The following is a 25,800-nucleotide window of genomic DNA, read 5'->3' on the forward strand; positions in this document are numbered from 1 at the left end:
CACACATATGCCACAGAAATAAATTTGCACACACACTACAAACGCACACAAGAGAGCAAAAAAGTACTAAAAATACTGAGCTAACTTTTAACATTAACTGTCGAAAGATGAGCCGCTTACAAGAGGCTACACCAGAACCTGTGGGCACACTGAAAACACTGAAGTGAAATGGTAAAAACACAAAAGCTTATTGTTGTAAAAAAAGAGGATACTGGCTTTAAATATTGATGAAAAGCAAAGGTTTACATGGCAAATGTCAGCTGTTTTCTCCCAAGATGTCTGTGTTTTTCTTACGATATATATTATTTTTTGTGTTGAGTGTATATTTGGAAGTCATAATTGAGAAACTCTCCTGTTCTTTGGTTACTACAGTAGGTTGCAATGATCAAAATGTTACATAATGGGCCACTTGTTGCACAACCCTGAGTTTTTCCACAATGGTACCGCCTTATGCACAATGAACAACTTCTGCTGAATGGAGAGCTAAGAAAGTAAAGACAAAGCAGACATATGATCTGCAACAACTACAAAACCTCCACAACTGTAGGCTTGTACTTTATAAATGAAAAAAGCCACGATGAGAGGATGCACAGAGGAGAAAAGTGGCAGTCAGCTTTACTTACTTTGTATGTTATATAATCAGCTTTGGCTTGTATGAATTAAAATCTAATTTAATTCAAGTCATTTTTTCCTAGTTTACAATTACATCATTTTTTTTCTAGTTATTTTGCTGCAAGTACAGACAATGGTATAATTATATGAAGTGTATTTTTAATATGGACCTCATGAGCAGAAGTTGATGCCAAGAATGACAACAAGAAATGGAAATCCCAACTAACAAATGAGGTCTGCTAATTATTGAACAGTTAAACCCAAACGTGACAAAAACACTTTGTTTCGGACGATGGTTCAAGTTTGGATTATGGACTGGATGAACAGAGAGGGCCTTTTGTTGCTCTCTTTTTTTGTCTCCACTCAGTGATTTATAAAGACAGGTTTGTTTGAATAATTGATTGATGGAATTTGGGTGAAATTTGAGACCATTATCACTACTGACCTGGGATCCTGCCAGGTTTCTGACTCAGTCCGAAATCAGGCAGCAGGTCACAGGCATGAAAAGTAACACACCTGTTATCCATCTTTGTCCTGCTAAGTACAATGATTAAGGTATCAGTCCTTGGGGAACCAACGGTGACAGAAAACAGAGGAGACCAGATTCGAGCTTTTGCTTCACTGTCTCACAGTTTCAGCCTTTAGCCTCCATGGTCATAGGGGATATTCCCCACTCCCTCTGGTGACGCTGCCTCACAGGGAGTGTCTTCAGACAGTCTAACCCCCTTCTTTACCTATAAGATTAAGTGACACTATCTTGTGTTTGCTGACACCAAGGAGGCAGCCCTGAGCCCCATAGGGCTTCTTCCTTCGTCATATTCTGTTACGTCTCCCAAACAATGGAGGCTATCAAATAGACAAAGACTGAATATCTCTTCATTCATTCCTCTTCTAACTGCTACACCTAAATCCACTCCTAAATTTTTTATATGGAGATAAATATAAATGTGAAGTTACAAAAACAGCAAAACAAGAGCATTGGTCAAGGTTATCTTGAATTTTTTTTTGCTTTTCAGTGAAATAAAGATTGCACAATAGTGTCTAGTGTGTTAACATAATGCTTGTCTCCTATTTGGGACCAAACTTGAAATTTCGCCAACTTACCCTATTTCCTCTCTTGATTCTGACCAGATGCCATGTTGTTGATTTAGCTACTGGGAGGACTCCAGCCTAGAATGACCTCTCCTGAGCTGAAGGAAAACATCCCAGAGAAATCCGATAGAATCCAGGGCGCGGGCCTTGGTAATTCGTTCGTCCACCTCACCACACTTCCGCGACCTCTTTTCCTTCAGCCACCCCCCACCTACCCCCAATCGATCTGCTTATCTCTTGAGATCAAACGCTTGCACCGCTGTTGTACATTTAGCCTTGGCTGGGTCCTCCCACATCATGTCTAAATATTAATGATAATAAAGTCTCACACCCATCCCTGTGTCAGGCAATTACAGCCAACATTGATCCTCAGCTCTCTGCTCCAATTAGAACTCAACCCTCATAATGCGTCCTGGCACATCAAAGGGTAACAGCCATTGATCCACTCCTGGATCTTAACGTTTACCGTTAGGAGAGCAGGTGGGGGATGTGGTGTGATGTGGTGGGGAGGAAGCAATATTCTGACTAGAAAAGAAGAGGGGAGAGAAGAAATCATTTTATCTAGCCAGTCAGGTGAAGGAAGTACTGAAACTCAGAGGGCGAGGCACGGCAGTGGGGGCTCAATAATAACGGACGTTCTGACAGTTCAGAAGGCAACTAGCATCCGGAACCCTGGAAAGACTCCTTCACAGCAGTGTGGCAACACTAAACACTGAAAACTCTTATTTCTTTTTATTTCTTCTAGTTCAAAACAGAAGACAGTGTAAAAAAAAAGCCACATTTAACAAGCAAAGGTTTTCTTAAATGCCCTGGTGCTGAGGTAACTGCAGACACCAGATCACCAAGTAGCCACTGAAAAGTCAATTTGTGAGTTTAGCTTAGGGACAATAAATCCTACACTAATGCCCATCAATCAAGTCTCACTGCCAGATTTTCAGGATTATACCTACTTCTAAATATTGACGACTGAACTACAACCAAACTTAATAAACAAGCAGGAATAAACTCTGGGAATTTCTGATCACGCTTATACAATACAGGTCTCACTGGGAGGCAAGAAAAGATTCAGCGAAACATGAGCTATCATGTCACCTCCCACATCTATGTCTTTAGGCCAACTTTCCTTGACTACTGACCTTTCTGACATCTTAAAGTTTGAGGAAAGAGAGATATTTTAAATAGACTACAACATACCATTGTACAACTGCACATGGAGAAAGATACAGAAAACACAACGGGGTAAAATCTGACCCAATGAGTCAATAGACAGCAACACGCTACCATTAAAGCAGGGACATTCCTTGTACAAATGAAGCTAAACAATCTCACTGTTGACACCATTATTTGACAGGACTTGTTGTTATGTTCTTTCTCTGCTGGACTGATAGCTCTGATAGTCCTGGCCTGGGGCACGACCTCACAGCCGCCTTTGTCACAGAGCTGGAGGAAGGCTTGTCCATCGCTCGGGGCTACAATGATTCTCTTCATGGCACCATAATACGCTGAAACGCTGTGCAACGGGAATGCAACCCAGTGGTTTGTGTATCTACAATTAATTGACTGACTGTGGCTGGCTTTTTGAGGCTTGGCTGAAATATGTTGAGCAACAAGGTAAGAGCACAGAAAATGAAAAACAGGCAAACAAAACTGCACCAATACAATTAGTAACAACTTAGTAATAGCACCAGCATTAGTTGTGAATTCTGAAATACATATGGAATGACTACTAATCCCTGGATAGGGAATGTGGACTGTTGTCTTCATGTGTTGAGGTTCATTCAAAGGTCATGATATAGAAATTGTGTCAGCTACTTCCAGACATAGTATTTACATTTAACGTGTTATTACTAAAGATATTTTGAAAATGACAAAATTCTTCAGTTGAAATATTTTGATAAGCAACACAGAACAGATGTTCAATCACAAATCCAAAGGTTTTAAAATCTACAAGTCAATCCAGTCATCTTCTAGTCCATAAGCAATTAATCAAAACCATTTCCAAATGTTTCTATAAACCTTTAACACCTTCAGCTTTCAAACAGTACTTGTTTGTGTACAATATTCTTCCCTTTTCTCGACCTACTGTCCTGTGACTGTGGTATCCCTCAGTATTATACGCTTTGCTAACATGGTGCTTTGCTTCAACTCTGTACTTCAGTCCTCACCAAACGATGTAATTAAAGATTGGTGAAATAAAACCAGTGTTTAGAAATGGTTTATGTCAAGTCTGTTCTGAAATGTTATACCACAGGGAAACTTTTAGATGGGTGTGCATCAACGTCTTGTTAAATAAAACAGAGTCTTGGCCTGTAGAGAAAAACATCTAACCGACAGAGCCACAGTGTGAGCCAGGTCAAAGGACGAAGGCTGTGTACAATAGTAATGTGACGGTAACTGTTGGAAAACATTTGTTGTTGGCTGGGATATCAGGCTCCTCACTCATGTGTGATGCTCGGTGATGAATTCAGGTCAGCTGAGGAGAATGAGGGGAACGGCGGGCTCCACAAACAGGGCGGGAAAGTGACACCATGATGTTAGGCCAAGACATCAATGTCCTCACAACTTCCCTTTAACACTGAAGCAATGTTAGCCCTGGCGCCATCAGAATATGGTGTTGGGGTTAAAGTTTACACGATGGCTGACAGGTTTTACCCATGTGACCCAGCAAACATTTAGACAATAAACAAAGCAGCTCTAAATTTGAAAGCCAATAGTTCTCCGGGCTTTCACTGATCGTTTAGAAATAATTGGATATTTGAGTAGGGGTTATCTTTGTGGCTACCAGGATAAGATAGAGATAGGTGTGATGCTTTAAATAAACCATTTCATTCTTAAACTAGTGTGACGTAGAGTAAAGCACTATGATTGACTTAATTCAGGTTATAAAGGTACACAAAGGTCCAGGGTGGGAGAACATGACCTGTTGTTAAAAGTAATCATCACAAGACATTTTCATGACTTTTTGCTAATATCTTAGTATACGTGAATTGTTTTAATTCTCATTTAGCATCTATTTCTGCTGTTACCAGTAGCATAGGAAAATAATTCTCAAAATAGTGAAGAGCACATTATGTTGTCAGCATTTTCATTTTCACAGCCCTGCAAGAAATTTCGCAGATGGAAAATGGGCAAATTACACGTGGAGGTAAAGTGCATATATTTATGAATAAATAACACTAACATTGGTATATTATACTACAGGTTTATTCAGAGATTCAATAAAAATGTAACAAAATAAAAAGGGGTCAGTTATCTTAAATCCAGGCTTGTGTTACTGTCTGCATAAAATGTTCTGTGAGCAAGGTTGTTCAAGCTGAGACAGATCACGATGGGATGATGTTGACCCTCGAGGTGCAAACTAAGATCCCTGTCGCCACAGGGACGTGAGGATCGTGGTGTGAGCAGGGAAGTCTTCTCTCCAACTGGCAGCACGCCTGGCCTAGCACCAGGGTGCTCAGCCAACAGCTCCTTTCCTCTGTCAGACCCCCTCCCTCCTCCACCTCTTCCTCCACAACCTCCTGGATGCCAGTCTGCCTGGCTGGTGTGGGCCAAACAAGCCCCAGCCATAGGGCCAAAGGGGCAACGGAACTCCTGCCAGCTGGGCCAGCACTTCACGGCCGAGCACCACTCTCCAAACAAACAGTGCAGTGGGCCACAAGCCACGGGCAACATGGAACCTGTCATTACCAGCCGTGCATGGCTGGTTCACTCCCCAAAACCCAAGCCAGGCCAAGGGCTTGAATGTGTACTGCACTTGACTCTAGCAAATTTCTCAGCCAGGGGATGTCACAAAGTAAGAGAATCCCAATTCAGAATAACGCTAGATCGTTAATATATCAAGGTATGTGTGTATCTACCAGTGGCAAATCATTAAATTTGAACAATTTTAAACAATAAGAATAATGAGTTCAAGACGTTTACATGAGTGGAAAGAATGCGCCTGCCAAACAGTCTCTTGGGATTAACTGCATACCGTCTAATTATAAAACATCTAGAAAACTTCCTATGGTCCCTAGGCTAAAATTGAATGCAATGGGCATTGGAGTTCACTGGGGTTTTCTCCACTGATCAAGGCAGGATTTTGTGGCATAACGCTGCTTTGTCCTTACGATTTTGGCTCCAACACATGATGATTTGAGGAATCCGTCATAAAAACAGTCTTTTTAACATCACTACATTTGAATCAGTCAGAGGGAGGACCTTCTTGATTCAGTGTCCAACCTTTGCTTTCAGTGGAATGCATCACTGAGACGAATGCATCTAAGCAGCCTCTCAGAGTAACCGAAGACCAAAACATTTGATGTTTCGGGGTTTTACTTGTTGGATTTTGTACAGATTTACATAAATGTACATACATGTATATAATTAATTAACCTATTGTCTCTAAGTTAAGTGATTGCTGCAATATGAGCATAATTTGAGGTTATGCTGCTTAAAGATGCAACATTTCCATCATAATTTTATAAAACTCTCTGCATGTCTGAAACTCCAATAAATCTTGTAACAGAAAGTGGTTAGGTGAGGCAATAGAAAATAAACAATTGCTACTCTCACCACACTTTTATTTAAATTTAAGGCACTGAAAGACTAGCATTACATTGCTGACATTTAGTCCATAGCTTGCTGGGGATGCAGTTTAAAATTTCTTTGTTTGAACATTAGTCATATTCTAAAAGGCCAAGGACAAAACTGAATTGAGTAAACAATGTCCAACAACAGCTCCATGTGATTTACACTCAGGTCCACTCTCTGGGACAAATACACTATGATACTGGACCACAGATCTTTTTGAGATGGTGACATTTAGACTCATCTATAGTGTTGTGCACTATCAACTAAAGACGCTGCATCATGACAGTGGATTAATTGATATTCAATAGAGTACAGATAAGTATATTGATTAATAACATCTCTTCATCTCTTGTATTTTCTTAAGATGCTTGTGTTCTGTCAGCAGAAAATGTCACCAATTTTCATATGAAATGCAGAGAGATTGAATTGTAATAGAAAAGTGAATTTTTCAGTTGTATTTGGCAAGATATTTGCAAAGCTTTGTCTTCTAGAGTACAGCACTTGTCTCAACTGATTTACACATCATGTAATGGCCTTCACAGCAAGCACCACCAAAGCAAAGTGTGAATGGGTGGGGTGATGGGGTCTGTCCCTTTGCCTTCCAGCCTTTGGGACAGAAAAAAAATAAAGAACCACAGAAATTCTATTTTTGTTCTTATTGTAAAAAGCCCTTAAGGTTAGAAGACTTTTGTTTCGAAAAGGGACCAATCTGCTGTTGAAGTATTCTGACAGGAACTCCTCTGGAATCCTGATGTCTACAAATGTCTTGGCTTTCAACCTTTTTTGCTTTCTTAAAAAAAAAGTGGTCCTCTTTTTATTGTTTTGCCCATTGTGATAAAGGGGATCTTTTATGCCATCAACAACATAGCAACACTGTACTGCCTTTGTTTGATTGCACCATCCTGGGGGTCTGTTTGGATGAGATACAGACAAACAAAGGCACAGTAAATGATTGATGGGTTAGAAGAAAATATTAAAAAATAGGGAAAAAAGCAGTCAAAATTCAGCATTTGTAAACATTTCAAGCTCTTGCACCCTGCCAAAGAGAGATCTGACAGTAACAGCAAAAACTATACTTAACCATCTATCCTGATGCAAACCCGAACTAGATAGCTGACTTATTTTGTTGAGACTATCACTGTTTTCAAAAACAACTAAGATATGAAAACTATAAACCAACGCAATCTAACCTCAAGCCCCATTAGACATGCATAGTTATCAGCTGTAAAAATGAGAATTTGGGTATTTAAGAACACATGGGGGCTGAGGTTTTCCCTTTCCACTGTTGAATGCATGGTCTCAACAAAAATGTTGAGAGGAAGAATTAAATGAGAGTTGACTGAAAGAGAAGGGAAGGTATGTATAGTACAAGTGTTTGGACAGAAGCCACTTCATCCTGGCAATGAAGCCTAAGAGCAACTTATCATTGCAAAGGGATCCTGTGACCACACAGGGTTCAAGATGGAATAGATGACATGCACACATGGGTACGGAGGCTATTTAAAAGATATAAGTTACAGACTTGCCCCTTTTCTTCCTTGACACAAATAGTGGCACCCAGCAATACAGTGGCATTCCACAATATACCAGGCAGCTGTTGCATAGTGTGCCAAGAAGTATGCACAATGGCTTGCTGGGAGGGAACAACAGTCAGAGAAGAGACAATATGATAGATTCTAATTGCCTCAAAATGTCCTGAAGAAGGCCCCCTATTATCTATTTAAATCGGCTGATAATGGGAGGCTAGGGGGAGGAGGAGATGGAGAAGGGAGGAGGAGGAGAAGGAAGAGGAGGGGGGCAACCTAGGCAGAGGGAGAAAGCTATCCTCTGCGCTGCTGTCGCCTCATTATTTTCCGTCTTGACGGACGCCCGCGCTCAACCCCTGGATGAATGGCCCTGTGCTGAATAAGTTATCGCCAGACACACAAAGGGAAGAGTGCGCACCACAAACAACACAGCAGTACTGCAAAGCATGAATCTCCTTTTCCTCTCCTCCTCAGTCTTTTCTGCTCCCTCAAATCCCCCACCCTTCCCCCTGCTCCCTCTAGACGAAAGGCAGGCCCTGCCACAGACTGAGATCTCACCTGTAATTTCTACAGAAGCTCACAGTTGGTGGGGGAAAATGTAAGGGAGGAAGGATACAGGCATCTATGTTTGCTGAAAAGATATATACTTCTATTCCTCCATTTTGTTTCATCTGTCCTTTTTGTTTGTGCGGCTCTTCAGTGAAGACAGGGACCTCCTTTGGACAGCATCTGAAGATGTCTGAGAGGATGTCCCTTTGTTCTTCTTAAGACAAGGCCCACAGCATGATCAGTTAAAATGGTTTTCAGTTACATCTGATGTTTATTTTGTTTTCCTTTCTGTGTTCTTTGGACTGCTGGGGCTTGGCATATGAAATCAAGATCACCTCTATACAATGCTCCCATGAGGGGGTGCATGTGAGGGTTCTCTATAGCTGCTAAACGGGAGCTGGGGAATAATGACAACAGGAACACGTCCATTCCTCAGCGGTTATGGTGATGGTTTGCTCCATGGCCGCCAATCCCTCTCGCTTGCTGTCACTCAAAAGTAGCAGTGGAACTTTTGGACAGGAGAGCCTCTTTCCCCTCTGACGGCAAAATCAGAGGGTGCCGTGGCCCGACAGGCGCTCGACGGCAGATCAAACAGGGCGGGTACCCTTGGAGTGACACCTGGAGCCACTTCAAGGGATGAGAGCGCCACTGATCTCCAGTCATCTCGTCAGAACGACAGTCTGTCAGGGTTAAAGGAGGGGGAAAAAAAGAAGCTCAACCAGGATGGGATGAACGAGGTCGAACGAAGCATCACCTCAATGTCGTGGCTGGTTGACCCCAGAGCATTTGGAGAAGTGATGGCGTAAAAAAGCATTTTGTTGGAATGCTGAAGTTCAGCATTGATGCCATGTTCTGGGACAAGGTGACAGAGTAGATACTTGTGCTGATATAGAAGGTTCACTCAAAATAGGGCTGCAGTCTTTGCTTTTTATTCTTTGATTGTTCATGCCAGCTACCATGAAACAGTTTACAAAGAATTTTAATGGCTATATTTGCATGTGTATGATTTTGGTTCTTAAACAATCTTAAGAATTTCTTATACCTATTGGAAAAACAGAAGCTGCTGTGGGCTGGATAACAGAGTGAGGGAGAAATGTGGGGAGGAAAAGGGGGTTTTGGCAGCCAGTTAAACGAGTCAGTCCTCAACAGACAAATGCATCCCTTATATAAAACAACAACACGTCTTTGCCCTTGTCAACAATCCTTTCCACTGCAGCCCAGGCTTGTGTGTGTCTGTGTGTGTGTGTATATATTTTCCTTTCTGCAAAAAATGTCCCATCAGCACTCTCTAATGGGCGAGGTGGAGCAAGAGAGAAAAAGACGGAGATAAAGCAGGAGGGAGAGCGAAAGAGAGTGAGAGGTGGCAGTGGTGCTTGTTTGGCTCAGGAGCAGTGAGTAATGAGGCTGAGGCGCACCCTGTCATTGTCCCAGCAGCAGCCTCTAGCCACACACATGCATGCACGCACACACACTAAAAAGTATCTCCTATCCCCAAACTAAGGAAAAATACAGATTTTAAACATTCATCTGACATTCAAAAGCAAAAAGCAAAAAAAAATCAATCACAGCAAATTATTCCAGATTATTTAATATAAGAGCCTCATTTATATAAGATAATTCAATGTTAAGACAATTTAATGGGGAAGACTAAAAGCTTCAATCTCCAACATGACGTAAAATGTCATATGACAATCACAGTCATCAGCTCTCTCAAACTGATTTTACAAGAGTAAGTTTTGTTGGAGTGTACTTGTGTCCATAGATCCATGGATTTAGACAACGCAATTGATAATATATGGGTTTGCTGCTCTGCACATACTACATAGGGTGTCTGCGTAGGTGGTTGTATGCATACAGTGCTCATGCTGACGGTATAAACGGTTTAAATTGTCCTGAAGAAAACTATATCTGCTTTCCTTACATAATAAATGGTCCTCAAACCCAAGCAAGGTTCCATTTGCATGTCCACCAAAAGTAAGAATTACCATCATTAACATCAGTCACACTAAAGTCCAACAAAATGTGCATGCATGAAAGTGCACACAACACCAAAGTTTAGTTAGCGAACCGATACAATTTATGCTTTGGCACTTCGCTCCTTTGCCCGAATAAAAAAAGCAGGCTGGACATGAAAAGCACAGAATGCCTCCCTGGAGGGGGCAGAAAAGGCCAGGGGCGGGACTGACCCACAGGGAGGCAGCAAAATGGGGGTAGGGGGGGTCGAGTGGGGTGGTAATGATGCCAGGCTGAACAAATTGCAAAGCGAAGGTAACGTGTTTAAATGTAGAACATGGAATTATCGTGGCAGCAACATGGAGAGGAGATCAGAGAGACTGAGATCCACAGGGAGTGAACCACCACTCTCGGGACAGAAAAAATGCAAAGCCCGTCTATGGCTACTGTGATGAGTTCAGCTCTAATACAAAGTAAATGACGTGAAAAATAGGGCAAAGTGTCTCACACAGTGTCACAGGCATGGAGTTTACAGAATAAGAGAAAAGGTAGAATATAGAGGCAGAAAACCTGCCACTGTGTCACTGTTCCACTGAGCTGACCCCTCCACAGCCCAGTGTGGCCCTATACCCACCCCTCTGCTCTTTTTGCCCTCAAATGACACCCCAAATAAATAAATGAAAAGACAAAAAATGGAAAAGGGGCAGAAGAAAAACATCTCAACTTCAATCTGTCCCATCTTTCAGCTTCAATTTGAAAAAATCTAATTTTTTGTTCAACTTCATAAGAAGACTTCAAGAGGGCCCCAAGACTCCGATCCCACCACTGCTCACTGGTAGAGCTGAATTCCATTAATTATGTGACCTACATAATCTAGTTAACATTCCAGACAGACGGATAGAGAGAGTGTATATATTTGCCAATAGTACAAAATGAGGCTAAACTTATAGATTGTAAGGAATCAAACAATTCTGGGACCGTGCTTTTTGTTCTATTGGCTCATGACACTGTTTGCATGTTGGTTTATTGAGCCAAACAAATAAGGAACAAACTCCCAGCTCCCTGTGAATAACCTGGGCAGCAAACTTTTGATTTTCCCATAAGCAAGAATGACTTGTACCTATTCTTTCACTGCCAAATAGTCAAATGAATAGGTCTTGTTTCCATTTCAGGATTCAGACAGTTGTTCAGAGTTTGCTGTGCTATATTTGCATCAAACTTGCCACAACAAGCTATTCTGTAAGATCAGAGCAATGAACTCAGCCACACATTAAGACAGCTTGTCAAAACAAATCTCAAGAAAGGAAGATAGTGTCTTGGTAACAGTGTGGCTGCCTTAGCCTTTGAGCTACAGCGTCATCCTCACCGCAGCTCCTGGGCTGATCTCTTAATCAGTGTCCAGAGTGTGCATGAGTCCTCTTCTGAAGGCAGAGGCTCTGTCCATCCTGCCTGCCCATCACTACTGCCAGTTCCAGCCATGAATATGGAGCTGTTCTGTGGCTGGGAGCTTGCTTATGTTTTCTGTCTGATATCTAGGCCCCATTCCCATTTCAAAGGGAGGTCCACCCGGGGCCTTGACTTTTTGATCTGCCTGGCGACTGAGTCGACCACCTGCATGTGGGATCAGCTGCCAGTGAGAGCAGACAACCCCTCTGCTTCAAAATATACATCCTCCCCCCTTTCGTCCTCCCTGCTTCATTGCCCTTCACTCTGCCCCCTCCTTCCGTGAAGCTGCCAGGAACCCCAGTGGTCCTAACTGGGTCTGGAGCTGCATCCCATTCCCAACTGTTCTGACCGTGGTGGGCGAGACGCTTGAGATGTTCAGTATAGCAGCAGGAAGGCTCACAGTACAGTCACAGGGCAATTTTGTATTTACGAGGAGCCGTAGTGTCAATGTGCCATGGAAACAACAGAGACCTTATAAAAGAAACAGCCCATGGCTTCTCTAATCAGGGATTGTGCTCCACATTGTGAGCTGTAATGCCTTCTAACGTGTCATTTAAACTGGATACAATTCAGGATTACCCCCGCCAAGGCCTAATAGTCCCCCTTAAATTCAATTAAGTTGCACCAAATTGCACACAGTCATAGATATCAGTCCAGGACAGTCCAGTCCTTTTTACTCAGGAACCAGTTAAAGATGCTAAAACTCCTGCAAGGCAACTTGTTGTCAGATCTTTTCTTTGTGGTCCAAAGAGGCCGTTGCTCGTACTAACCAGCCACTATGGAAAAGATATTAGATTGATGAACATAGATATTAATATAATATCAGGATTTCCTTTCTGCCTCATTTGGGATCACGGTGCCTGTCATGGTATAATTAAAACCCAAAGGATTCCAGATGATTGAATTAAAAATTAAATGAGTGGATGCCCTGGACGCCAACCACTGGACCACTGACATTCACTATGTATGAATAGAGCTGACATGAGACTGCAGAGGCTACGTTTGTGAAGCTAGTTATCAACCTGCAACCAAATCAATAGCACCTCCAAACACTATTCATACTAATTACCCTCATTGCCATGTGATGAGTTTCACAGGCAGAACATTTGTGAGGATGAATTTTCAAACAAAGCAACAGCTATTTAAGATGTGTGTGTTTCTGAACGTTTCTTACAATAAGTGATATTCACAGAGTCTTTAAGTTAATTGGCTTTCTTGAACCCTGACAGCTCGATTAATAGGTGTCTAATTGTTTCTCAGCTGGGGTGATAGCCCCTAAACCACAAAGAGACTTCAAGGAGAGGTGCTAGTTTAAAATGAACTGCATCAACAATGGAAAAGACACCATTTATCCTGTGCATCACAAGAAATACCTCCAATATGACACTCACACACTCAAGGCCATAGTTCATGATCAACTTAAAATTGTTGCTTGTTGGAAAAAAAAAATATCTCTGATAACAACGTGAAACACTTCCCCAAAACTCCCCGCTGGAACAAAACCAAAACATCTGCTTTCAAATTCCACTAATTGCTGCATTCCAACAGAAGGAACAAAAATAATGAAACAAAAGATGGAATAATCATCAACATGAGAATCTGTGTCCACATCTAGTTTGTGAAACAAGTGCAGAGATGGTAACATATAACAGTCGGGGTTTACTTCACCTATCTGTAAGTTCTTTTTTATAATATATTAGTGCAATATTTGTGTGTATAGACGTTAAAGTGCACGACAGAGCAGCCACCTCCCCAAATGAAATAACAATTGCTCTGACATCGCACACAAATAAACAATTAATCAAAAGGCAGAAAACCAGGGGGACAAATAATTAAATGAGTAGGGAAATGGTGGGGGGTAGAGGGATACCAGTGAACCATCCTGAACTCACTTTTTTGCCCTCAGTTCTCCGTCTGTGGTTATAAATGACTTGAGATTTGACGTTTCCAGCCCACAACCTTACAACAAAACACTCTCTTTTATTCAAACAGTGACGGAACTAAAAGAAAACAAAAAAATGACTTTTTTGTGAAAGAAAGGCGGAAGGGGGGGGGGTATGTTTTGCTGCTCCCATCAAGCAGAAAGGCGGGTGGTAGTCGGAAGGGGCTCGCAGCCGGGCCCCACTTTAGAAAGCCCTCATAAATCCTGATTTGAGCGGGGCGGCTAACCAGAGGAGGTAAGGCACGTCAAGAGAGGGGGGCTGGAGAGTGTTTGGAGGGGGGGTGGCAGCTTGCCTCTTAAAATGCTACGTCTGATTAAGTCTTCCCATTAGGTGACAGCTGAACTTTAACATTAATATGATAATATTGAAATAAGTGTGTGTTATTTACTTCAGCTCCGGAGGTGGGGACAGGGGGGGTGAGAAGAGAGGGAAGGAGGAGGGAATGATGAATGATTTCTGGACAGCTTTGGGTGACATGCCAGGCGAGCTGACCCCCCCTCGCAATTCTCCTCCTCCTCCATAATCAGACTTGACAAAATGGAGACATATGCAGAAATATTGGTTACAGTCGGCATCACAGCCCTTCTCAGGCCTTCCCTCTCTAGTAACTGCCGGCCGCCCTGTGAGCCGCCCTCCAAATTGTCTATGGGCATTGAAGCATCTATTTCAATTGGCACTTCCTTCCGGGCCCCGGGATTTTACATTTAGTCTGTGTCATTTACATATTACTCTTAATCAAAATCCACAGTGGGCGACAAGGGGAGGAAAAAAGAACAAGAAAGAGGGAGCGAGAAACAAAACCGTGGCGTCACGGTTCAGGAGTAGGCACACAGCACTTTATGAAATGGAGATGTGACAAGACATTACGTTGTGTGTGTGTGTGTGTGCGCCCATTTGTGTGACTTGTGTGCATGTGTGTGTGTATTAGGAGGCAGTGCATTAGATAATGCAAGGCCTATTGAAATATTTGCGTGTGAATGCCTGTGCTTGTGCGATTGTTGGGGGCTGCGTTGTGCACGAAGCAGCCAGCAAGGGAGACAAAGACTGCAAGTTGAATATGGGTTGTAATAAGGCTTGAAAAACAAAGACAAAGAGACGACAAGAATGGAGACGTGTACAGTGTGCACTGTCTTTTTCAGCTGGTGTCTGCAGGGTGCTACGCAGGGCGACTCTTTTCTCAGTCAGACCAGACACTTAACAACAATACATGTCACAGAGCACACATTCACACTGATAGTTTAGTTACAGAAAGGACAAAAAGCACCCAAATGCTGCATCTAACCGAAGTTGCTTTCGGTTAGATGCAGCATTGCTTTCCCAACATGTTGTATAAATTCATCCACAGATTCATTTGTCTATAAATGTAAGTGCTCTTTTGTGTATTTATCCATAAACCTGTGCACAACACGTACAGAGAGGTGCAGAAACAATGTCCCTACCTGCCTCTTACCTTCTCAGCATGCCGGTAAGGATGCGAGAACTCTTGCCCAGGTTGGCGTCTGTTTCTCTCAGCTGGGGAGACAGAACCGGTGAAAGACAGGTCTTAGTTTTCATTCTGATCCAACAGCTCTCAAGGTTATTAAACGCAGGCTATGTCCAGAGCAGTCAAAATTAAAAAGAATATCACTCCTCTTCTGACAAGCTGACTTTTTATGTCTCCATGCCAACGACAGCCGTGGCAAGAGATAATGGGTTTCCAGGTTGTACATCCATCCGTCCTTTGTGAATATGATATTCTATTCCAGGAACTGATTGAGGGAATTTCTTCAAATTTGCCAAAAAAGGTGAACTTGGACACAATGATGGGCTGATTTCCTAATTTCGATGGTCAAGGGTAAAAGGTTAACGTCAATAGGACATAAAAAAATATATTTCTGACCATTACTTTTAATTTACGCACTCATTACAACATAATTTCACATAAATGTGTATTTTGTCAAAATATATTTTATATATTTTCACCATATAAGTCTTGCTTATAACTTTTAGATCCCAAAGTCCATTAACAAGAGTCATCAAGAGCAGTTTTATTCTGACAGAGAGAAAACATCGGTAACGATAACTGATGGCTTTCTCATCATCTTGCTGTGGATCAACATTAAAATAGCGAATAAAAGAAAGTAAGCAGGACAATTAACTTTTGACTTCCATTGCAAGCATAGAGAGTCCTTGTGGACACAGTAAAAATAATGATCATGGCCATCCAGTATATGCCCTACAATATTTTCCTTTTCCTTGCTCCATCTTGTCTCTTTTCTTTCTCTTTGCCTTTTTTTTTTTTCCTCGGGGTCATATGAATGTTTTCTTCGCACTTTCTTTATCTAGAGTAGGGACTTTCACAGGGAGGGGGATTGGCGGAGATGTTGCCAGCGAGATGTGAGTGTGACTGCGAAAAAATGCTGACACTGCACAGAGCGAGCTGCCACTAACGTCCACCTGTAGTCGCATTCCTAGAGGATGATGGGGGGAGTGTGGGAAAGAGTCGTTGCTGAGAGTTTCTCTCTGGAGTCAGCAGGGAGTCATTCATCTCCTTCTCCCTCTGAGACAATCACCGCATTCCCAACAAAGCCATTCTCAGTCAGTCGCTTGTCATCAGCATATTATATTGCACTTTTAATTCATAATTTTCACATCTCTTCTTCCAACCTTCCTCCTGTTCCAGCATCACTCTTTTTCTTGTTTGTTCTGGCTGATCTTGCAGTCATGTCTCTTGCCTGCGATGCGCCCTCTCTTCCCACTCCTCCTTTGCTGCTACTTTCTTCTTCTCCTTCCATCTTTCCTTCCTCCCCTCTGGCAGCCTGGGCTGGTGCGATGCAGGCTGCCAGAACCGAGGATACATGTGGTACAGCGTAGGAAGTCGGGGACCTGGGGTTTGGGCCCTCTGGCAAAGACAACAAGTCCTGCAGTAGCCTGATGTCTGCCTCTACCCGCAGATCTGTGCCCCCCTAGACACTTCACTTTCTCCCAAAATACACGTCTCTCTGAATCATTCCTTCTTTCCATTCCTCTCCCTCTCTCCACAACCTCTCACCAAATCACATGCTTTCCTCCTTAACCTAAAATGGAATGCATCTGAAATTTTAGTGCAGCTGACTTTCTAAAATTAACTGTGCTTATCTGTATGGGGAGAAAGGGAGGAAGGGGTTTCTTCCTCTTTTTTAATTTTTCATGTTTCATTCGCCGGAATTATATACGTACATATTCTCTTTGCATATAACTTCCTAAATGTTATTGTATCCATGTCCTTTCAATTATTAATTGCTCAAATAAGGCATTTTATAAAATAAAAAGCCTTGAGGATGGAGATGCAATTTTTTAACTTTAAAAGCTTCTGGGCAAGATAAAGGCAAACAAAATACTTCTTTATTCCCACTAATCGTCCTATATGAATAATCTCAGATGACTAAAACTTCCCCTCAACGCACAAAATTATGCTAACAGTTAACATTAAAGTTATAGCTTGTTGTGGTTAGACAGCAGGCTAGCTATGTTTATGTGTGAACCCTCATATTACTTCATTCCTGATGCCTAATTTGTGGCCACAGATGGACGTCCAGAAAATGCAAAGATCATGTGATACAGAGAGAAGATGTGCACCTGATCAAGAAATAGATGAGTGGACACATTTAATGATGAGATTTTAGTAAGTTAAGGGGTAGAATTATTAATTTGGGGGAACGAATTAATAATTTGTGCAGACAAATTGCTTATTTTGTTTCTTGAAATGGCCCTTAACTCAATCATTTTATACACTTAAATTATGAATTAAATATATATATATGAATTACTCATTTTAGGGTGTGACTATTAAAACATACTGCTTGCTGTCTGATTCTCTATGAATGAACCTGTAGAAGGTTTAAAGCACTTTCTTCAATCCACTCCAGGTTTCAGAGTTGGAAGCACATCGCTTTGACCCGGTGCTGAAACCTTCCACTGACTCAATTTGTACCATAAAAGCTAAACAAAAGGCCACACCTCCTGCTGCGCACAGGGGTTTGTCTGTAGGTGTGAGTGTGTGTGTGTATTTGTAGGTGTATATGTGTGTGTCCATGTGTTGGAATTTATGCTAAAACTCTAACTCCTTATCCTCCCATCCATTAATACATAAGAGCCGCTAACCGTCCCTGTGTCTTTACATCTTTGCTTCTTTTTACTTTACTTTCGCCCCACAAACTGCATTTAAAGCCCTCCGAGAGAGTGTGTGTGTGTGTTTGTGGGGGTGAGCAAAGAAGACTCATGGGAAGAAGGGAGAGAGAGACCGAAAGCAAAAGAAAGAGAGAGCAGGTACTCTCAGTAGACACTGTCGACCGTTTTGAAAGGAAATGTTTGATTTCCTTTGAAATCGCCTGTGCGAGGCCCACTGCCATGTTGTGATCTTTAAGCATTCTGCGTTGAGGGGGCCGACAGGGTTGGGCCCCCTTCCTGTGTTTGGTCTTTTCTGTCTCTGCCTACCTGTCTGTTTGTTTGGCTGGCTGGCTGGATGTAAGGAGGGGCAGCGCTAAGGATAAAGACGAGGGGGGGGGGGGCTCTCTGAGGGAAAGCGAGAAGGAGAAGAAAACCGGCGAGGAATGCTGAGTAGTGTAGGTGAAGAAGGACGGCAGCTGGCAACGTTCAGGTGAGGAGGGAGTGCAGGTTCCAACAATATGCAAACATGGCGGCAAAATATCCTGGACATTATTCTAACCTTCATACCGAGGTGACACCACTCACTAAACATACTTGAATACAATATGCTATCAATAAATAAGCACATTTAGTAGCTTGTCAAAACAACATCGCTGACACTCTGTGTGAACAAGTGTAAGCATACCCACGACAGTGTGCGCGCCGTGTTTGTGTGTGCAGACTTGCATTTGTGTGTTTACTGAGCAAACCCGGCGGAAAGGGGTGAATGCTGTCAATGTTGTTAACCAGTTGTAACGCCTTTACTGCCTCACAAACACGTGTTAAAATAGACAGATGAGTGTGTGCAGGTGGCGTGTGTGTACTCACTCTTTCTCTGGCTCTCTGGATCTTCTCACGGTCGGTGTGCAGGTTGGCAAGAATCTCCTGGCCCACTTGTTCTGCAGGGAAGAAGACGAAGTGTGAGGAAGAGGAAATTTCCACCATTTTACAAATGAGTCAAAAAGAACAGGCAAAATTACTTTTTTCATATTGTTGGAATGCCCAAAATGATTTCATGTTATTCATCCATGTTTCAACTATATGAAACACTTTATTCTCCATCTTTCTGTCTCAATTATCTCCCACCATCATGACCAAGTTAGAAATAACATGATATTTTTTAGCAGGAGTGAGCATTTTTAATTGGAAGAGCATAATAATCAGAATATAGTCATCGTGTGGTATTTTGTTCTTTGACTAAGCAGCGACAACACTGTCTAGAGGGATATATTGTAGTTATGGGAAATGTTTTTTGAATCTTCTTAAAATACTGAAGTGAACAGAAACGAAGTTCTGAGCAACAATAACCCAGCATCCACCCTGACAGGGGGGTCTACTCAGCCAATGCAATATTCATTGAAGCATTCCTTTTTTTTTCCAGTTGTAGATGTAAACACATTAACGCACAGTTATAAAACATCCCTGACAAGGCACCCGACAAACTCGTCAGCGGTCAATGTCATTTTCCTGTCCCATAGGTGGGGGACGAAAAAAGAACCAAAACAATAACATAAACCAAAAGAGCCCCCCCCTCCAAAAAAGACCCCCACTGCTTCCGTCAATGTAACCATACTGCTTCAGCATTAGCGTCTAAAAATGAGGGAGGCACAGGATGAATCAGGAAAAAAAGGAAAAGGAGTGAAGAATCTTTGCATGGATCAAAGACGGGCTTTCAAGCACACCAAACAAATCCGGAATAAACAACGCAGTCGCTGACTGTATTACACTACACAGGTGCCGCACACCAAAGGGCCCACGTGCTGAGCGCCTGTTTAGGGGGAGCAGTGCAAAAAATGGGCTACATCTGGCAGCCAAACAAGAGAAGAGAGAGAGAGGAGAGGGAGACATTGAGAGACAGAGAGAGAAAGAGGGAGAGAGAGAAAGGGATCAGGGAAAAGTAGAAAAAAAAAGAAAGCACTGTCAAATGAACGACATTCGTCTCCCATTCATCCCGTTTCTTTTACCCCCCCCCCTACACTGTAACTGACTCAAATGTGCCTCTTCCTGCCTTCATTAATTTCTAATCTGGGACGAGACAGATTGAAGGATACCCAGATTAAACAGTGCAGTCAGACAGTCACATGTGACAAATAGTGCAGATTAAAAGACTGAGTGCAGGTATTAATAACCATAAAAACACAAGCCCTCCCCCGTCACCCATTGGAGAAGAACAAGGGATAAACAGGAAGGGAGTTGCAGCGGAAGTATTCTGTTAAAGAGCCAAATAAGCATGTCTATCCATCTCTGTCAGGGCTGTGGCTTTTTCTTTTTAAATAAATGAGTCTGACAAGTACTGCAACAGCAGAGTGTTTTTTGGCAACTGCATTATTGGAAAGGTTTGCAAAACGTAAAAAGATGGATGAGCTCGTGGGAGAAGAGGCCTCCAAAGATTTTTCAGCACTGAGCCATCATTACACGCATCCTGCTGAGGTGTGTGCTGCAAGACAATCAAAATAAAAACTGTTTTAAAAGAAGAGGAGAAACGATGAAAAGCTTTTTAAATGAGCTACTTTTCAATGGACAAGTGAGGAAATGCTTTGGATTCAGGTTTCTGCCTCTTGTAGGCGCTGTAGAGCACAGAATGATATAAACCAGAGGGAATACAACCCCTAACTTTATATGTGAAATACCAAGTGATTGCACAAACCACATAAAAAAGGGACTGTTGACAAACTAAGTAGTCGTCAAACAAAATGTTGAACAAAATGGAGACATGTCCACAACAACAGGAACGTTTCTGGAACATTCAGGTGGGGGTTGGCGCCTGAGTAGAGCAGCAGGAGGAAGGATATGATTTTTGAATTCTGCTGTGGGAAGCACAGTGTTTTGTTTACAGTAAATCAACAGCGGCCAAAGGCTCTAGAATCTTGTTGTCTGTCCATGTTGATACTTTCATCTGCATCTTCTGGGTGTATGGCAGCTCTTTTTCATTATCTATCACGTGTTAATATGGTCTTCAACACACCAAGTCACTGACTGTGAATTTGCCTGCTGTGTTCCCACATTGACTCACTCTGAATATTTCCGGATATTTTACTCAGGAGTTGGCAGCAACAGTTAAGAGCAATTTGGAAAACTTCAGGAAAATGTCCACACTTGATTGCATAACCCTGAAAGTAGCTCTCGATGTTGAGAGGGAAGGGCAGAGAAGTGTCATTAAGCAAGATGGTGAGCGAATTTTTAGCCATTAAAAAGGTAATGGAAGAAAAACATATCATGTGACATAGAGGAAACCAACAGTGGGATCTTCTTGATAGCCACAATGAGAGACTCATGAAATCATTTGCAGTTGCATTCTCTTGGGTTAAAAAACAAGTTTCATAATAGCTTCTCAAAATCTCTCCACAAACACAATGAGCCATTGGAGGTGTACACAACTCCCCAGGGAAACCATGGTGTTCATTGGCTTTACCATGCATCTTCCTTTGCATTACTCATTCTCTGACATGTATCTACATTTCCATTCATCGTATTTAAGTCGTGCCGACCAGCCGTGTGTGAAAGAAACCTGTTAGATACTGGAGAAGAGATCTTCTTGGCAACAAATGATGAAAAAATGGGTGAGTTAACAACAAAACTAATGTGCCTGTACAGTTATATAATAAGTTCATGGCGATGTGGGTATTTTTTGGTAATAACCAACCTCACATTGCATTTTTGGTTGGTAAGATTAACATGTTACATAAAATAAAGAATTTAATACTAAGACAAAAACATGGTCTATTAAAATGTTCAGTGGATGAAAACAATGCAGGAGAGGGGATCTAATTTTCCATTAAAGCCCCCGACTTGTTGCTCGTTAGCGTGTAAAATATTCCCGTCCTGTTTAAACAGCTATTAACAATTTAAATAACCCTGGCCCAGAGGCCTTGTTCTGACTCACTTGTTAAAGATCTCCATCCCCAAAGGTCCATTTAACAAGCCCATTATTCCATTACATTACACTCACACCAGCACCACAGAGTTTTAATTTAACTCGTTCCTCCAATGTAACTGTAGAAAAGAATTAGCACAGAAAAGTTGAAGGTACAAGAAGGCAATGATGGCTGTATAAGAATTCCCTATAAACCCACAGTCACACTACTGGCAAAGCAAAGTCCAGATCTAATTTATCTCAGCTCAACACATCACTATTGTGTAAATAATGATGAGGTAGTCAGAAGATATACTGTTTACAGGACAATTAACTTAAGTGCACGGAGTAGTATAATCTGTATTTTCTCTTGTCTGCTCAACATATAATTTATAAATTTGTATATACATGTAAATATCATTTTAGTGTCCACGCAGTTTGACTCATGAAAACAAACATTTCTTTTCTGGTATGACCCAAACTTCCCCAGGCTTCAACTTTCTCCATTCCACAGACACAGTTTAATTGGAGGCATCATTTATTTTACAGGAGCTGTTTCAGAGCAGTTACACACTGAGAATCCCTGTCTCTCTTTCTGTGTTGCCTTTTCTTTTCCTTTTTTTTTTTTTTGCCTTGCTCCCTCTGTCCCCAGAGCTGAAAGGGTACAAGACCTGACAGTGGTGAGCTGTGAGGCTCAGCACAGCTCCTTTTCATTAAGCAGTTGAGACCACTTTTTGAAGGTTACCACACACACTTATATCCGGACACAAGCCACACACTCCAACAAACGGGGTATGGAAGCCCACGGGAGGGTCGAGGGGGGGAGTGAGGAGGAGCAAGATAAATGTTGGACCATACATTTTCTATCTCTCTCACTTTTTTACACACACACACACACACAAATACAAACACATGCACTGTACATACTGTGCACTCAGTAACTTATATACCTGTGATTCCCAGGTGAATAAAGTTACCTGTCTCGGTACACTTCCCAGAGAAGCTTTTTTTTTTTTTTTTTTTTAACTTCTCAAGTCTACAACCGCCTGGTGAGACACTTTCATCACCTCCATCAAAGTTGTACCCACACTGGGATGTATTTATAATGCTGAGCCCACAGGCCATGAGGCTCGCACCTTCTCACTGAGCTATAGCTCAAAATAAAGAGGTGCACAATGCTATGTCACAGAGCGCATTGAGCATCTTGGGACTTGTGATGCTATGACATCGTACTTGTAGCAATAACAACAAATTTGATGGCATGTTAGGTAACCTTTAAACCTTTATTTCTCAATACAGAGCAATGACGAATTTTAAAAACAGTCCGAATGATATGTGTTTCAGAAAAAGTGCATCGTCTTCAACCTTCAGAGCAGCAGAGGAACTGGTCTGTTCATGCAGGAGTCGGCTCTTAAAAGGCCCAAATCAAGTAATACACTGGGCAGGGTAAGGCTGGGCCATCCGAGTCCATCCTGACTTAGCCCATGCATCAGCCCTTCCCCTTACATGAGTATGAGTGGTGGTGGGCAGTCAGGGTGGATTTCTGGGGCCTTTCTTCACTCCGCCAGGCTCTGTTTTATTCATCGCCTGCGCCCTGACCCCGCAGAGCTCCTGTTCTGACAAATCACTTCTGATTAAGACAGATCTCTGTTAGTCAGCCACTCAACTTGGCCTATTCATCATTCCACAGAAAATATTCCTCTCTCCTCCCCCAGTCCTCCCCCTCCCGGCTCGTTTGCCTGTCCGTCAGACCGAAGCAAGGCGCAAAAGAAATTTCCGCTGCTGTTTTAAGTGGCTGATTATAGACAATTGGTGGATGGAGAGACGCAAGAGCGTCTTATGGGTGATAAGACGCAAGTTTAATGGGTATAAATGACCGGGGCTGTAGGAGACCAGCTGGTAATAGAACCATTTGTTTAAAGCTGAACCAGCGTGGAGAGAACTGAAAGCTGCACTTTCCCTCTATTTGAGCTCCCCCTCCTCTTTTCCCTTCACCTCAGCCTCAAAGTCAAATTCTCAGATCACCAGATTTACATTTTCTTTTAAACAGCAAAGTCCCCTTCACCCTCATTCAATGAGAATTGATGAGGCTCAGAGAGGAATAGCTTGTTTTACATTTATGAAATTACCTATACCTTCATGTCCCTGTGGACACGGCTGCAGACACTCTGCCACTCATGTATTAAACTGCTTTTCATAGGTTAGTAACAGTGGAAACAAAATATTTACTGTGAGTGCACTAATACTGTCAGATGTCTGAGAGCATTCATATGCAAAGTTCTACCATAATAAACTACGGCTAAAATTTCTAACAAGCCAGATTAAATTAACCTCAACAACAACCCTGCTGGTGGCAGAGGGCTGAGAGGCGGGCGGGGTGAGGAAAGAACGAGCGCTCCTACAAGCAAATTGCCTGGACTTAATCAACCAGTCTTACTGAACCATCCAAATGAAAACTAATGGACTCGGGTGCTTGCTGTGATTGCCCCGCGTGCAACAATGTGCAGGCAGGAGCAATGCTTTCTGAGGTCTTCATTAAAAAAAAACTGGGAATTTCTACAGACCGCTGGTCAGCCGACACGCAAATGTTTCCTGACTGGTCAATTGTGAAGCTCAAACACAGCGGACTTATTAATTCACGTTTCCAGTGCCAGGGAAATGATTTTTTTATGTGTTGATTATACTTGGTCAAAATCATAAAAAATGTATGAAGTGTAGAATTAAAACTCGTATCTGAATGAGCTAATTTGTGTATGCATTATTCATAATGCTGGCATTTGTGTCACACAATTGTGTTGGCCACATTGAAAGTAGAATAGAAAAAAATAGTCCACAAATTAAAAAAATAACAGAAACAAATATAACAAACAGAAGCACATCAAACTTTATTCAACGACAGGCAGCATAAATAATTAGAGTTTAAGTGTGTTACTCTGCAACTTAAATAATTTGATTTTTCTATCAGTTGAGTAGCCTCACAAATGATGGGGCCTTAGCATATGAATATTGTAAAAACCTTATGACAATATCTAAGCTGAAGGTCAAAGTTATTTGAGTCCAGCGCAGGAACAACTAAATAGAAGCACAATTTGTTAAACGTGGAAGACCAACACATTGGGTAAATATGAGTAAATGATGCCAGAATGTCAGTTGGTCCTAATCATACAAAACATCTGATTCAATAACCCGTGGTGGAACTGACAGAAGAGAAAAGTTTGACAGTTTTTCGGAAATGGACGTGTGGAGAGATGTGCGTGGAGGAAGACGGGAAGAAGAAAGAGGAAAACTTGACGGCGCTCTGGTTCATTTTCAACAGTTTAGGCCCGTTAATCATCGCATTACCGATGATTAAAAGCTTTCACGTCTCTAATCAGAAAGTTGACAGGCAGATCAAAGAGCAATGCACAAATTTCTTGCCTTTTAATTATCTGTACAACACCACACCTCGGGCAGCTCTTCCCTGCCTATCTCCTCAAACTCAGTGAAAGACTGAAAGGAGATCTAACACTCACAACAGTTCATTATCCAATAAAAGTGTGAAATTGGGAGGGGGGGGGGTACACATGCTGACACACACAGACGTGCCCACACACACACACACAAGACTAGGAGGCGTCATGATTTTTGAAGACCTGGGAGAGGCCTGCAGTCTTCTCTATTAACATGTTCTGAATTGGATGATCTTAATAACGTTTGTCAAAATCAGACTCAGCTCATTTGCATGTTTTGACAATGCCAGTTGGGAGCCTCCTCAGAATGCTCGGAGTGAGTATTTAACACGTTTCAACACCCACTGATAATAGCTTCTTGTTGCTAAATGAACAAAATAACTTGCTAAATGTGCTTTGTTAGATTCGCCCACTCAGCCCCTCTGTTTGTGAGTTAAAGTTAGAACTGATGCAAACACTGTCAGGTAGACACAAAGAAGCTTCTAGACCGTCTTGATCAATGTTTGATCACCACTCCTGTTCAAACCAACGAGGATGTGACGCCTTCTGCAGCCCGACTGTTCGTGCCCAGCTGTTACCTGTCAAGTGGTTTGGACATGAAAAGTCCATCCTACTTCAGGAGAAGATTTGGCATCGCT

The 25,800-nt window shown here is 42.1% G+C and overlaps 1 protein-coding gene across 4 annotated transcripts in view; it reads right to left on the reverse strand.

Annotated features, from left to right (window-relative positions):
• Nucleotides 1-25,800, reverse strand: part of vti1a (vesicle transport through interaction with t-SNAREs 1A) — a 104,455-nt gene that overhangs the window by 17,969 nt on the left and 60,686 nt on the right. For 2 of the 4 annotated variants that reach the window (XM_020083232.2, XM_020083231.2), the window contains 2 exons: nucleotides 18,689-18,759; nucleotides 15,144-15,205 (listed from right to left, as the gene is read on the reverse strand). In XM_020083232.2, coding sequence (XP_019938791.1) covers nucleotides 15,144-15,205; nucleotides 18,689-18,759 — 133 coding nt within the window. Of the gene's footprint in view, nucleotides 1-15,132; nucleotides 15,206-18,688; nucleotides 18,760-25,800 lie in introns of all 4 variants that reach the window. The other 2 variants (XM_020083235.2, XM_020083233.2) reach the window with 1 other exon arrangement.

Source organism: Paralichthys olivaceus, chromosome 21 (assembly GCF_024713975.1).
Source record: "Paralichthys olivaceus isolate ysfri-2021 chromosome 21, ASM2471397v2, whole genome shotgun sequence".
NCBI lineage: Eukaryota > Metazoa > Chordata > Actinopteri > Pleuronectiformes > Paralichthyidae > Paralichthys > Paralichthys olivaceus.